We start from the raw sequence: 14465 nt of genomic DNA on the forward strand, positions 1-14465 counted from the left end.
TATTTTTGTTTGTTTGGTTTCAGTTTTTGGCTGGGATTTGAACCCGCCACCTTAGGTGTACGTGGCTGGTGCCTTAGCCACTTGAGCCACAGGCACCGAGCCATTCTTTGATATTTTTATGGGTATTTGTGTTATTAATGGATTTATCTTTAGCCTATGCTTATAAAAATGAAATCATGCGTATTTGCATACAATTTTAGGAACTCATTTGTTCCTTTGTTTTTAGTATTATCTAAACTTCAAACTTCAACAGGATTTTATCCATTTCCGTCAACATCCTTTTTCTATTCCAAGATTGATGACAGGGGACCACATTGCATTCACCTCTCATGTCTTTTAGTCTCCTGTGGTCTATGATAGTTTTTTTGGGTTTAAAAATTTCTTTTTAAATGTTGAATTCTGAGTATACTAACTCAAGTAATAAAGTTCAATAATTTTGTTATCTGTATGGTTAAGAAAAATTACATGTGTGTAATGTCTGGTTTTAGATTTTGATAGAAATGTGTCTAGGTCTAGTGCAATGGCTCAGGCCTATAATCCTGTGAGGCAATCTGGGAGGCCAAGGTGGGTGGATTGCCTGAGCTCAGGAGTGTGAGACCAGCCTGAGCAAGAGCAAGTCCCCATGTCTTTTCTAAAAATTGAAAAAGAACAAAATAAAACAAAAAAACTAGCCAGGCATCATGGTGGGCACCTGTAGTCCCAGCTACTTAAGAGGCAAAGAGGGGAGGATCACTTGAGCCCAAGAGTTTGAGGTTGCTGTGGGCTAAGATAGTGCCAGGGCACTTTACCCAGGATAATAAAGTAAGAGTCTGTCTCAAAAAGAAAAAAAAAAAATAACAGAAAAGAATAATAAAATAAATTAGCTTTCTATTAAATTATTCATCTTATTCTATATCCTTTAAGCAATTTTATTCAATTAGGGCACAGAATAGTAAAATTGAAATGTGAAAGGTATCCTCATGCTCAAATTCTCTTCTACTTTATGGCAAAAGGCAAAGGAAAAAAAAATAAATTTCAAAATAATTATGAAGAACAAGTTAAAGTTTAATTTCCTTGTAAAAGGGGGAAAAATTAAAGGAGCCGAAGGCACCCAAATTAACTATTCATATTTTTGACTGTACTGAATTCTTACCTGGATTGGTGCTGACCTAAAAGTAGATAGTGTTAAGATTAATTAAAATCTATAGCAGAGTTGATATTTAAATATGTGGATAGATTTTCTCTTTAAAAACTCCTTCAATGGAGGGATGATTCAAGTTAAACTTGCTTTTATTCTTGCTGGTTGGTTAATTTGGTAGGATAAAATAGGTTTACAGTGCTTGTATATGAAAAAGCTGTAAATCTAGTGCCTTTTAGCAAATTCACAGTGAATTAGGGCCTTTTGCATGTCAGTTTACCTTTGGAAGTTATAAAAATAAATGCCTAAAAGAAATATCTTTCCAAGAATGACATCATTAGATGCATAATTCTAGTCTACCTGCAATTTAAGAGATAATGACGGTCATTGAATTATTCAGTAGAATGCTACTGTGCTCTATGATAGATTGTGTTTTACTGCATTCTAAACAAAATGGGATGGTTGAGCACTGGGTACGTTTCTTCCTTTGATTATCAAAGGAAATGTCCAAGACTTTATTCATTAAACCAGATGACCTCATATAGCCTTTCAAACATCTCTATGAAATCCTTCTAGAAACAAATGCAAATTTGATTAAAAATAGAATCTTTAGTTTTCATTATGTAACAGCACCTTTAGGAAGCCACTGAAGTTTAGACTCCACATTAGTGTACAGATTCCTGGTCTTTGGGAAGAACAGATCAAATCTGTAGATAACAGTTGGTGAGCAGAGCTCAGCCTGTGTAAACTAGAAATTTCTAAGGCACTCTTGTGCCAGGATTGTAAAAATAGATCAGGAACTTGCAATGAAGAATTCAATTATGAGTTATACTTATTTTAAAGGGTTGTGTGTGTTGTGCGTGTACATTCTAGATGATGTAATGTTCACAGAAGACACACGATGAGCATGTAGGGATGGTTTTAGGATGTCCCTTGGCTGGAGGCTGTACTAGAATCCCATCCAAAGGCCTGCAACTCATTTGAAGCCCATTTGAACATCTATTCCCTAAGTATATAAATTTACACTTAATAGGAGAGCCAATTCCATTTTGAATTCCATGTAGAATTACATTTTATTTACAGTGCCAAATCTATTATCTAGTTCTTCCAACCACTTACTGCATAAATTTCACAGGCTTCATAGAAGTAAACTTGAATAATTGTTTGTAAAACACTCACATAAAAATCGGCCATGCACATAATTAGCTTTGGGGTTAATGGATAACATGCTAAGAATATTTGGAAACGCACTGGAGTCCTCCATTTTTAAACAGGTATAAATCAAATGAAGATTATGTATATGTCAGAGGACGTGGACGTGGAAAGTACATTTGTGAAGAATGTGGGATTCGCTGTAAGAAGCCAAGCATGCTCAAGAAACACATTCGCACCCACACTGACGTTCGGCCTTACGTCTGCAAGTTGTGTAACTTCGCCTTCAAAACGAAAGGTATACGTCTGATAGTAGTGAGAGGAAAAGTACTTTTCTTATGGCTACTTGGGATTCTGAATACGGTTGTATAACTAACCTTCATCAACAATATGGTGGGTTTGTTTGTGAAAATAGGACTCCATGTAATGTATTTTCTCCCCAATGTGAGTGATAGAAGGTAAGTGGCTTATCATGTGACACTCCTCATGATTTAAGAGCTAGAGACTTAGGTTCAGGCCAGTTGCCTCTGAAGGAAGTGGCTAAGAAATTGCCTGGATACGTATTACTGCATCTTGGAAATGTTGTGTGGTCTAGATAGTATTTGCCCCAGACTTGAAATATTGCTCATGCATAGTGGTATTTGAAAAACGAGGCAGCAGCTGGGAGGAAAACATGTGCTGTGGTCAGTTTCAAGATTATAAATAATGTAGAGATCCACAGATTCCCAGGTGGGCCCCTGCATCCACAGTCGCATTAATTATGCATAGAAATTTGAGAGCTTATGTTCTGCGTATTTATCAGCACGGAGACAATTTCTTACTCTCAGGCCACAACTGCTAATCTCATAGAACTAGGACTGGCTTTGAAATGGGGGGAAAAAAAAAAGAAAAGAAAATTTGTTTTTAACAGGTAGATTTATATAAAAATATTTAGTTAAGAAAGTTGCTTTAGTTATATTTCTTTTTATAAAAATCATGAAAATGTCTATAAGCCTGGTGATCTCAGAATATACACAGTTGCGGCTTAGAGGTGGTTTTATTTTTGTAGAAATGTGTTGTTCATTAGATCTAATGAATGCTGTAGGCACTTTCTCACCAATCTCACATCATTTCCAATGTTTTTAAATTCGCATGTTAATTAATTTGCGATCATATCCATCAAGAAAAATAAATTATCAAATGAAAAAATCTTCAATAGAGAAATGTGTATCTGTTTTTCTATCATAAATTATTACATTGGTTCCAGATGCGTAAATGTGTAGCCTCTCACCCTATATGTTTCGTCTTTATTAAACAGCTACCTGTGTTGCAGGTATGCCTCCTTTGAAGCTAGAAAAGAAAGTGTTCATTTGCATTTCAAAAGAAATAAATACAAAGTCCTTTAAATATCATCCACCTCTGTAGAGTTAAGTTTTTATATGAAATGTTACTGAGAGATTACCTTGAATATGAGAAAATAAAAAGTTTGATTTGGGGACCTACTGCATTGAAAACGATAAATGTCTTCACAGGAGTTTGCTGCTGGCACAATTGTGTGGAAAAGTGACACATTTCTAGATATTGAAAAAAAGTCAAATTAAGTCTGGCTCTGAACTATCATCCTGGAATTTTAGCAGGAAATCATTTATTTGGGGTCATTATTAGAATTTCCTTGTCACCCTTTGGGAACGTGCAAATGTCTCAGAATCTTAAAATGAGCAAGCGTCCTAGGAAATCTTGCCAGTGTTCACCCCAAATGCGTGTTGTCCACACTCACATCATCGTCCAGGTATACATCAAGTGCCCTTGAAATACCAGTCCCTTCTGCTCTAATACATTACTGTAGAAAGCTCGTGCCTCCAACCACCCGAAGCCAGGGTGGAATTGTTCCAGATCCCTGTTTCTAGCTACAAACCTTTTCTGAAGATGGGAGCCCAAAACCTGACTATCCTTGGGATGAGCAGAGAGAAAAATGTAGAAGAAACACATTTTAAAATCTGAATCAATGATCTAGGCACACTCAGCATTCACACTCATACGCATCTTTAGTGCTCTTACATGCTGGCAGAAGCAAATGATTTCCCTTAATTTAGAGATAAATGTAATTATTTAAGAATTCTTGATAAGCCTATAAAATGTTGGAGGTCTTTAAAAAATGATAGATATGATTTTTTAATAGACAAGAATAATGGAGGCCTGGGAATATTTATGTTTGGAATTATCAAAATAGCAGGGAAAATTCTCTCGTGTGTAAGCAGTAAGTAAATAATAAGGGAATATTAGTAAAATAATAAACAACAGTGTCCTGATTTAGAATTGTGGTTCATACATTGCATCAATGGTAAGCTAAGCTTCCCTGCAAGAGGACAAAACTATATCAGCAAACCTGAGTTTCCACCAAGATTTCAGGGGGTCTTGTCTTAAAGCATTTGCTGGTACATTGCTGAAGCATTATTTTCACTGAAGTGGATGTCAGGGCTATTTACAACTGAATTAGTTCCCGAATCTCCTTTGAGAAGTCATATGATATAGAGTTATGTATACATACAAGTTGTATTTGGTTTTCTTCTATACATCTTGGATCAAGGGCGATTGGGTCAGTGTTTTAAAAACTTATCACATTTCATGTAACAATTATATAAATCTATATATATGCATACACACACACACACATATATATATGTATACGTCATCATCATCATTTTAACATCTGACATGAGACCTTTTTTCTTAGAATGACAGGAGTCTTAAGATAAAAAGGGAATATTGGTGCTCCAAAGTTTTAGAAACTCTTGTCATAAAGTTGACAGACCTATGCCAGACAGAATCTAAATACTGGGAGTAGGCTGCCTCTGAATGGTTAGCTAGTTATGTTTGCAGTTAGCTATAATAGTTTGCATGGATCTTTGAATGCCCTGACAAGGTTAACTCTCACACTAGGTTTGTATATTTTTCCTTCTGACCAGTGAGGGTCCTTGAAAGTTAATCTGTATCTGATCAATGCCGGAAGGTCTGGGGCCCGGTGGTTGTGTTGGGAAGGATTGTTTCAGATTAGTTTATGTTGCTCTGTTTACCTGGAGTCCCAGAAGGCTGCCCATTAGGATAGACATGAGATCCGTCCTAGGCAGGAAACCTTGGAGCCCCCCTACCCCCTACCCCACCCCCATCTTGCTTAGAGCCTACTTGTGGAAAGATGTGGCCCTTGTCTTCCACCTGTCATCCAGGTTGAGTGGTTCTCCACCTTCCTAATGCCGTGATGTATTTTCATTATTACAAAGGGGTCGCAACCCACAGGTTGAGAACCGCTGGTCTAGAGTTAAGTAAACCTAAGATTGGGCCAGAGCGCTCAGGGATGAATATCATCAAAAACCAGATTGTTCTTCTTAAGGTTGAAGCAAGGGGTAGTAGGTAGAAACAAATCTACGTTATGCCATGAGTATAATGAATTAGTTCATTTCACATTGAATTTTGAGAAATCATCACATTTTGATAATCAATTAATTTCTCTTTCTTTCTCTCTATTTCTTTGGCCTTTGTTTTCTAGGAAACCTAACAAAACATATGAAATCTAAAGCACACATGAAGAAATGCCTGGAACTGGGAGTCTCGATGACATCAGTGGATGACACAGAAGCAGAGGAGGCAGGTATGTCATGATCAGCCGAACGCCCTCTTCACTTGCTCACTGCAGCTCTGGGTGGCCGAGGTGGGGAAATAAGTTTAGATATTTTTAAGAACTGATCGCATTTCATTCTATTAAATACTAAATATAGAAAATAAATCTGACACATTGGATTGCTTGAAACCTACGGAGAAGAAAAAAAAATGCATTTAACTTTTGACTCTGGGGGAAAGAAAAAGGGCTTGCATGAAAATACTTCTCTCCAGAGCCATGAAGGGAATATAATTGTACTTGCTTTGTAATAGTGATTGAAATTTTATGAAGCTTTTGCAGAAATTTGAAAGGCATTTGAATGTGTTATGATCCCTCTTAAGAGGAAACCCAGTAGAACAAAATCCATCATTAACCTCAGTAGAGAACCTGGTGGTTGGCCAACCCTCTTGAGATATACCACTTACATGGAAGTCTATACCTGAACCTGTAGAGATAGGTGATTGCTTTTCTCTGTCCCCTAGTGTTATCATTAACATTAGCTATATGATGTGGGGTGATGTCTGAGACAGAAGGTCCTATTCTGGCATCCTTATTGTAAGGTGGAGATGAATCCAAATAGATACATGAAAAGATCAGAACTAATCTTTTGGGTCACACAGCTAAGTCCCTTGTGAGAGTTAATAGGAGTTTAGATATACCTGTCTCTGGGGGCTGGAAGGTTGGGGAAAGCTTTTGGAAAGAGACGAGGCCTAAATAAGCTCCTATCCTTGACATTTGGATCTTGACCTCCATTAACGTATTCAATTGTTTCAGAAAATATGGAAGATCTGCACAAAGCAGCTGAGAAGCATAGCGTGTCCAGTGTTTCTACTGATCACCAGTTCTCAGATGCAGAGGAATCAGATGGTGAGGATGGAGATGACAATGATGATGATGATGAAGATGACGATGACTTTGATGACCAGGGAGATCTGACACCAAAAACAAGATCAAGAAGCACCAGTCCTCAGCCTCCTCGATTCTCTTCCTTGCCTGTGAATGTCGGCACCGTACCCCATGGGGTTCCTCCAGATAGTTCCCTGGGACATTCTTCCTTGATCAGCTATTTGGTTACATTACCAAGTATCCAGGTCACTCCGCTTATGACACCGAGTGACTCGTGTGAAGATACCCAGATGACAGAATACCAGAGGCTATTCCAGAGCAAAAGTACAGACTCAGAACCAGACAAAGACAGGTTGGACATACCTAGTTGTATGGATGAGGAGTGCATGCTGCCTTCAGAGCCTGGCTCCTCTCCCAGGGACTTCTCACCCTCCAGCCGTCACTCCTCACCAGGATATGATTCTTCGCCGTGTCGAGATAATTCACCAAAGAGGTACCTGATACCCAAAGGAGATTTATCTCCCAGAAGACATTTATCACCGAGGAGAGATCTGTCACCCATGAGACATCTTTCACCAAGAAAGGAAGCTGCATTGAGAAGAGAGATGTCCCAAAGAGATGTTTCACCAAGAAGGCATTTGTCCCCAAGAAGGCCAGTGTCTCCTGGGAAAGATATCACAGCCAGAAGAGACCTCTCTCCCCGAAGAGAGAGAAGATACATGACCACCATAAGAGCGCCATCTCCCAGAAGGGCTTTATACCACAACCCACCATTGTCCATGGGGCAGTATTTGCAAGCAGAGCCAATTGTATTGGGGCCTCCTGTAAGTGTTATTTGCTTTCTCTTTCTAATATATAAGTGGGAGCACCTTGGAGCCGCTTGATAACATGCATGTGGAATTTATTGTAACATGGATATCTCTCATGGGCAGAAGTGAACTTGGTTATTGAAAATAGCAGGAAGACATTTTTATCACACATCACGCGCTATTGTCAGTTGCATAGCCATGGCGTTCCTCCAGACATAGTATTGCATCCAAGCAGTACTGCATTTTTAGCTGCGAACAGGTGAGGCCTTTCTGAAGGCTTTCTAAGATAAACTAATTATAGACATGAGCTGAAACCATTAGGAGTCAAAAAAGAGAAGGCTTTAAAATGCCATGGTTGCCCAGATAGACACTCACAGGGACCCTAGGGGGTGGGGTGTCCGTGTGTAACTAACTCTTCACCAGGTAAAGATTCCAATGCGGTTGTAAGCCTTGACTTTCCAACACTTTCAGTGTTGGATACACTCATTACCTTGCCCACCGTGGGCGGACACATGAAACTGGTCGGGTATGAGAGGAGAGAGTGACACACACTTTCATGTTTATGATTCAAAGGCCTGAACATATCAGTTTTTCTTGCCATTACCACCACTGAGTGTATTTGCTGAGTGAAGGCATGGGCCCAAGGAAAATCGGAAGTCAGGCGAGCTCAGGGAGATTGTGCAGGGGAGATTTCTCTGACAAGCCTTCATTATAAGTTAGGATAATAGCAACAGCAATCCGGGGTTGCATTTAAAGAGCAGGTTTAATGCAAATCCATGGAAAAGCACCTGTCCTGACTCATTCCATGGCACAGCATACCCTGATGTCACTTTAAGTTTGTGTAGGATTTTTAAAGAATGAATAAAGCCAGGCACTTACCATAGTCAGAAGAATGGAACCTTTGGGGTTAGTGTCTTTTAAATGTGTGTTGATTTCCTGGTCTCCATTCTTGTCTCCCTTGCTCTGGATTTCTGTTGTCACATGCACCAGCACCATCCTTCCCAGGCAAAGGAAGAACTGCCAGCTCCAGCTCTGCCTTGTCACTGTCCTGGTGGCCAGTTCCCTCCCTCTCACTACTGTCCACCCCCTGCATCATAAGCCCAGCTTGTCATTTTTAAGCATTAGGGAAGCTACTGCATTCTGCTCCCCTGCCCCAAAACCCTCTTTTCACAAGCCTGGTACCGACTTCATCTTGATGGTGCAAATCCTGCAGATAACGTGAATAGCAGTCAGGATGTAATTTATTCGCCACGCTAATAAATTAGCAAGCTGAGAAAAAGACGTACATTTCCCCAAGTGTCTTAAAAAAACAGAAAGGAGAGTCTTGGCAAAAGTAGAAAGGAGGGTACTTGGGCAGATTATGTCATTGCAGCCAAAGAGAGAACCATAAATCCTTGGGTAGTGGGATAGTAAGTCTGGGGTGGCACACGTTTTCTCTGGAACCATACAGATGACATGGTGATGCTGGTGGGGTGTGTTAGACAACCTTCTCCCTGCCTCCCTACAGCATTTGGCCAGGTAGATGGAGACCATGGCATTTATGAGATGGTGGAGTGTATTTAGCCAACTGCAGCCACAAAAAATAAGCCTTTGGTCCAAAGACACTGTTGTAAAGAGACAAAAAGGTAACAACCCACCATCAACTTGGGCAAAGGGATTGAAGAGGTAGACTAAGATAGTTCATCTGATATTCGGATGTGTGCCCAGAAAGTTGTCATTGGAAAGAGATTGGCTTTATTAGTCACTGAGTTTGTGCCGGTTTGGGGGGTGAATTTTTTGTTTTGTTTTTGTTTTTAAGTACCAGTTCACCTGTATGTTTAAGAGAGTTGTTAATCTTCTCCATTTATGAAGCCTTTTCTCTATTACCCAGTTTAATATTTATTAGAGAATGTATAGCCTGCTGCTTTGTTCACATAATGTGAAGGAATAGATCTGGGAATCCCCTGGGAAGCAGGGACAGTTGGTCTCAAACACTTCCCATTGTATGCTTTCTCACCCCATCCTGAGGGGCAGGGAAGATCTGTCATCTTTCTTCATCTTTCCATGACATGTGAACATGATTCTTATGGTCAGAGCAGAACAGAATTGACAATGCTGAGAGGTGTTTCTCCTGATCACTGTGACAGATGAAGGCTTCCCCCTCTCTGAATAATGTGTGAAAATAGCAAGTTGTAATAATTCTTAAAAATAATCCTTTTTTGTAGAAATTCCTTAGTGCTACCTTGCCTTTATGCTTACCATTGGTGGAGGCCGTTCAGGACAGTGACTGTGAAGGGACCTTGTTGTCCTAGAGGACAAACTCATATTCTGACTCAGTCTGGGTTGGTGGGGATTACAGTGAGGAGATTTGGAGGGGATGATCATTTCTGCCCCAACACCCTCTGGTTAGTTTTAATGTTAGGATAGATGATAGAATAAAAAGGTAAGAGTCTTTATCCATTCATTCAGTAAACATTTTTGAGAGTCTACTTTGTGTGACTCAGGAATGAGAATGAAATAATGTTCTAGCCTTCAGCCAAATCTTTTTTTTTTAAGCAAATACATATCCTTTTCCATTTTCGAAGTTTTGGTAGGTAAATAGCAAAAAAGAAAGGTACGTCTGGGTCTTCAGTATGCTATGTAGGTGAAGATTGTGGCCAGTGAAATGGTCAACATTCAGTTTTATCATTTGTTATCTGTAATTCACATAATCTCTTGGCCACAGTTTTTTAGCCTGTTAGTGGCAGTGAGGGAGGTGAGCCATGCAGATTTCTGTCCCTAGAAGAAAGTGCCATTCAGCTGTAAGAAACACAGAGGGCTGCCAGCCTCCTGCTGGGATGTCAGCACCTTCAGGATGGGCTTATTTTTCAAGCCACAGCCATGTTCACCCTGCAGCCCTAGCCAAAGATAAGTATAGATAACTCACCTCTCCTTCACCTTCAGGTGAATCAGTCCCCTGCTCCCCACTGCCCCCCAGGAGGCTCTCTCACCCCACACTTTCAGGATAAATCCTGTTTCCAGCTTGAATAAGGTGTAGTAGAGAGGAGGGTAAGGGCCAAGAATGGCAGAGAGCAGCAGAAATAATGCATAATGTATAGTTCCTGAGCCAGTCTCAGAGTCTAAACAGAACTAGATGGATCCCTAACATTATAGACTAGAGCAGTCCTTTAGAACTGAAATGTCTTTGAAATGAATTAAAACTTTTGGGGGAGAAAAGCAGGGGTCTCTCGTAAACTCTTAAGCTCTCAAAAAAATTTTAAAAAAAACCCCAAAAAACCAGAGATCCTTTTCAGTAACAATCCGTTAAAAGAATGAATCTCAGTAATTGAAATCTGATAAGCTTGTTAAAACTCCATAATCTGACAGTTAGAGTTACATTTCACTACAGAAACAGTACAGAAAATGAATTCTCCATTTTAGGACTGGGACCATGAAATCTGAAATTCTGGCCCCAAATCTTAAGTAGCCTTTAATTCGCTAATTGCCAAGAAGTTATTTAAGTGGAAAATGTAAATAGAAGAACAGGCATGATCATCTTTGCTTCTATGTGGTTGAATATAGGTCAACTTTTTGAAAAACTTAAGCACTTCTCTTAAGGATAGCTTCCTTACATAAACTTCCAGTGATAAAAGATTTAAATGGCCTTGATTTGCGATTTGATAAAGAAGCTGATCTTCTGTGCTGAACATCTTTTGAGCAGGACTTTACTCCGTTAGACCAAAGTCTTATACATTGGAGGAACCGGTTTGGGGATCCTCACCACATTGTCATCTGTTCTGTGGAAAACTTTTTTTAAAAGCCAGTTTCTAAGCTTGTCACTCCAATTATACTTTTATCAACGCTTAAAAATATATATATTAAAAATCTGTCTAGTATATAAACATATGGTAATCTTTTCATTTCCTTTTGAATTAAAAACCCATATTGTTAGTGTTTAGTAGTGTTTTTTGCTGGATAAACGTTTCCTGATAATTATCCATTATTTACTTTTGGAAAAAGCAGCTAAAATGTGTCTTTGTACCAAGTGGAAAATATAGGGACTGCTTTATCACCTTGCCTTTTCACATGTTAACTGCCATGTGAGTAGTTGTATTTAACTTAGACTAGTTTTGAGCCTAGGGACTTGTGAAGCATGTATAACTCACAGGTCTCTTTCACATTGACTGCCACTCTAGAAAAAAAAAATTGTTTCCTTGGGGCCATGGTTTTATTAGGTCAAGAGGTGTTTGAGTTATATGTTTCATAAGGCCCTAGGCTCACAAATAGTGAGTTAAATACAACTCAAATGGTAGTTAATGTGCTTGAACTAATAAAAAAAACTCCATAGCCCCAAGGGAAAAAAGTCTCTTTTCTAGTGTGGCAATCAATGTGTTAAAAACAAAAGTAGCTTTCCACAGGCCTGCACCTTTATTGAAGAAGATTAGAGGCCAGGGTTGGTGGCTCACACCTGTAATCCTGGCACTCTGCTCTGGGAGGCTCAGGCACCAAGATCCCTTGAGCTCAGTAGTTTGACACCAGCCTAAGTAAAAGTGAGACCCTACCTGTACTAAACATAGAAAAATTAGCCAGGCATTGAGGCAGGCTCCAATAGTCCCAACTCACTTGAACCCAGGAGTTTGAGATTGCTGTGAGCTGGGCTGATGCCACCGCACTCTAGTCTGGGCAGTAGAGTGCGACTCTGTAAAGGAAATTATCAAGGACAACAGAGAAGTCTCCTTCACTGAGAAAAATGAAAATTGGTAAAAGGATGAGGTGGTGACGCCTTCTGAGGCAGTGAATGTGTGATGAGATGGCTTGATGTGAGGATGAGGAGCGGCCCCCTCTGAACTGTGTGTTCTCTTTGTTCCCCTGAGCAGAATTTAAGAAGAGGATTACCTCAGGTTCCTTACTTCAGTCTCTATGGAGACCAAGAAGGTGCTTATGAACATCAAGGCTCCAGCCTTTTCCCTGAGGGTCCTACTGACTATGTCTTCAGCCATCTTCCACTCCACTCCCAGCAGCAAGTGCGCGCTCCCATCCCCATGGTGCCCGTCGGGGGGATCCAGATGGTCCACTCCATGCCGCCAGCCCTCTCCGGTTTACATCCTCCACCCACCTTGCCTCTGCCGATGGAGGGCTCCGAGGAGAAGAAGGGCGCGGCGGGGCCTTCCTTCCCCAAGGACCCGCCCTCGGCGCTCCCCAGGCCGCAGGAGAAGCGCGCCCCGCAGGCGCTGCCCTCGCCCGGCCCGCCCAGCACGCCCTCCTCCCCTCGGCTGCTGACCAAGCAGAGCACTTCGGAGGACAGCCTCAACGCCACGGAGCGGGAGCAGGAGGAAAACATACAGACGTGTACAAAAGCCATTGCCTCTCTCCGGATCGCCGCCGAAGACGCAGCCCTGCTCGGGGCAGAGCCGGCCTCGGCGAGTGTCCACGCCGGCATTAGACACTCGAGTGGGCCTGAGCTGGGCCAGCCCTGTGCCCCGGCCACCCACCCGGACTTGCACGATGGTGAAAAGGACAGCTTAGCTACATCACAGACTCCATCAGCTCACTCCCCGTTTTACAGCCAGAGTTGTGTGGATGACAAACAGGCAGACGCGCACAGCGGCAAGGAGCCATCTTCAAGCACAGAGGGAGGCAAAGAACCCTCGTCGGAAAAGAGTCAGCTACATTGATCTGAGATGCATGGAGACTTTCATTTCCACATCTTCCCATTTTTGTTTTTGTTTTTCTAGAAATAGAGGTAATCGAGTTTATAGCATGCCTGTCCTAAGTTACAGTAGTTTGCTGTTATATATACCTTTGTTATATCAAAAGAATTAGGTAAATTAACAAGTCATCATGAGCCTGACCAAAACAAAATTTGAAATTAACCTATTGGGTCTGGTACTTTTAAAATTGTACAGATGTTTGTGCCTTTTCTTTACTTTGCTTATATTCTTATAAGCATTTTTTAGCAGTAATTTGTACATATTTTAGAATTTGTGTATCTGCTTTGTAATAAATGTAATTTCTTTCCTTTTTTGGACACTTGGATCTAAATGATGTAAAGCAAAACAGCATCAATATATATGTGAGGTTGCACTAAAACATATTTTTATATGATTAAAACTGAACAGCTTTTATGTACAGCTCTGATTCTGTAATACTAATATTTATTTACTTTGTTTCATAAATTGTACATTTTTTCTTAATGTTGTGGATTGCTTTTCTATGTGAAGCATGGGATTTACTGTTGCGTATTTAGAACAAAAATGTACATTGTAAACAAGATATTTAAACTAGAGTATCTTATTCTGCACTTATGCATTAGTTAAAAAAAAAAGATAAAGGATGTATCAGTCAGTTCTTAACTCTTGTATATTTTTTTGTCTCTTGTTCCCTGGATTGACTATAACTTAAGTGCTGATTGTGATTTTAAACTGATAGTACCGTAAAGCATTAAAGTAAACAATGTGCTATTGTGAGTTTTTTCAAAGCTTTATAAATCAGTTATAAATAATATTAAAAGTATTTGGTCTTATGTGAACATGTTGATCTATATACGCATCTAAAAATATGGGAAAACATTCCGCCCCATGTAAATATGTACAAGTGCATCACTGGTACAATTTTATGTAACTCAGTTGGACACTAGGTTGCCACAGACCTATGCTAGGGTGTCTTTAAAAATTAAAGTGACAAAGCACATGGGACTGTGTAGAGCTTGGTTATCGGCCGGCCCGGTGGCTTGGCAGGCAGTGCTGTGCGCTGCCTTGGAGAGGACCTGGGCTTGTAAGTCTCCTTGGTTCTTGCTGCACAGGATGGTGATTGGAACTAAGGCTATACAAGAGGGGTTGCACTTGGACTCGGAAGGTTGGGTGTGGCAGCGGGGATGGGGGATGGATACCGGCTCCCCAGTTCTTCCTGTCAGCCAGTCCACGTGGTCACAGGGTCACCATCAGCGTTA

At 40.4% G+C, this 14465-nt stretch overlaps 1 protein-coding gene across 3 annotated transcripts in view; it reads left to right on the plus strand.

The window, feature by feature from the left end:
* HIVEP2 (human immunodeficiency virus type I enhancer binding protein 2) overlaps window positions 1–13465 on the plus strand; it is a 177477-nt gene extending 164012 nt beyond the window's left edge. For 2 of the 3 annotated variants that reach the window (XM_012805464.2, XM_023513486.1), the window contains exons 8-11: window positions 2392–2567; window positions 5793–5894; window positions 6678–7573; window positions 12394–13191. In XM_012805464.2, coding sequence (XP_012660918.1) covers window positions 2392–2567; window positions 5793–5894; window positions 6678–7573; window positions 12394–13191 — 1972 coding nt within the window. Of the gene's footprint in view, window positions 1–2391; window positions 2568–5792; window positions 5895–6677; window positions 7574–12393 lie in introns of all 3 variants that reach the window. The other variant, XM_023513484.1, reaches the window with a different exon arrangement.
* Window positions 13466–14465: the final 1000 nt, after the last annotated feature.

The sequence above is a fragment of the Otolemur garnettii genome, unplaced genomic scaffold (genome assembly GCF_000181295.1).
Source record: "Otolemur garnettii isolate 467f Iridium unplaced genomic scaffold, OtoGar3 scaffold00042, whole genome shotgun sequence".
Lineage (NCBI taxonomy): Eukaryota > Metazoa > Chordata > Mammalia > Primates > Galagidae > Otolemur > Otolemur garnettii.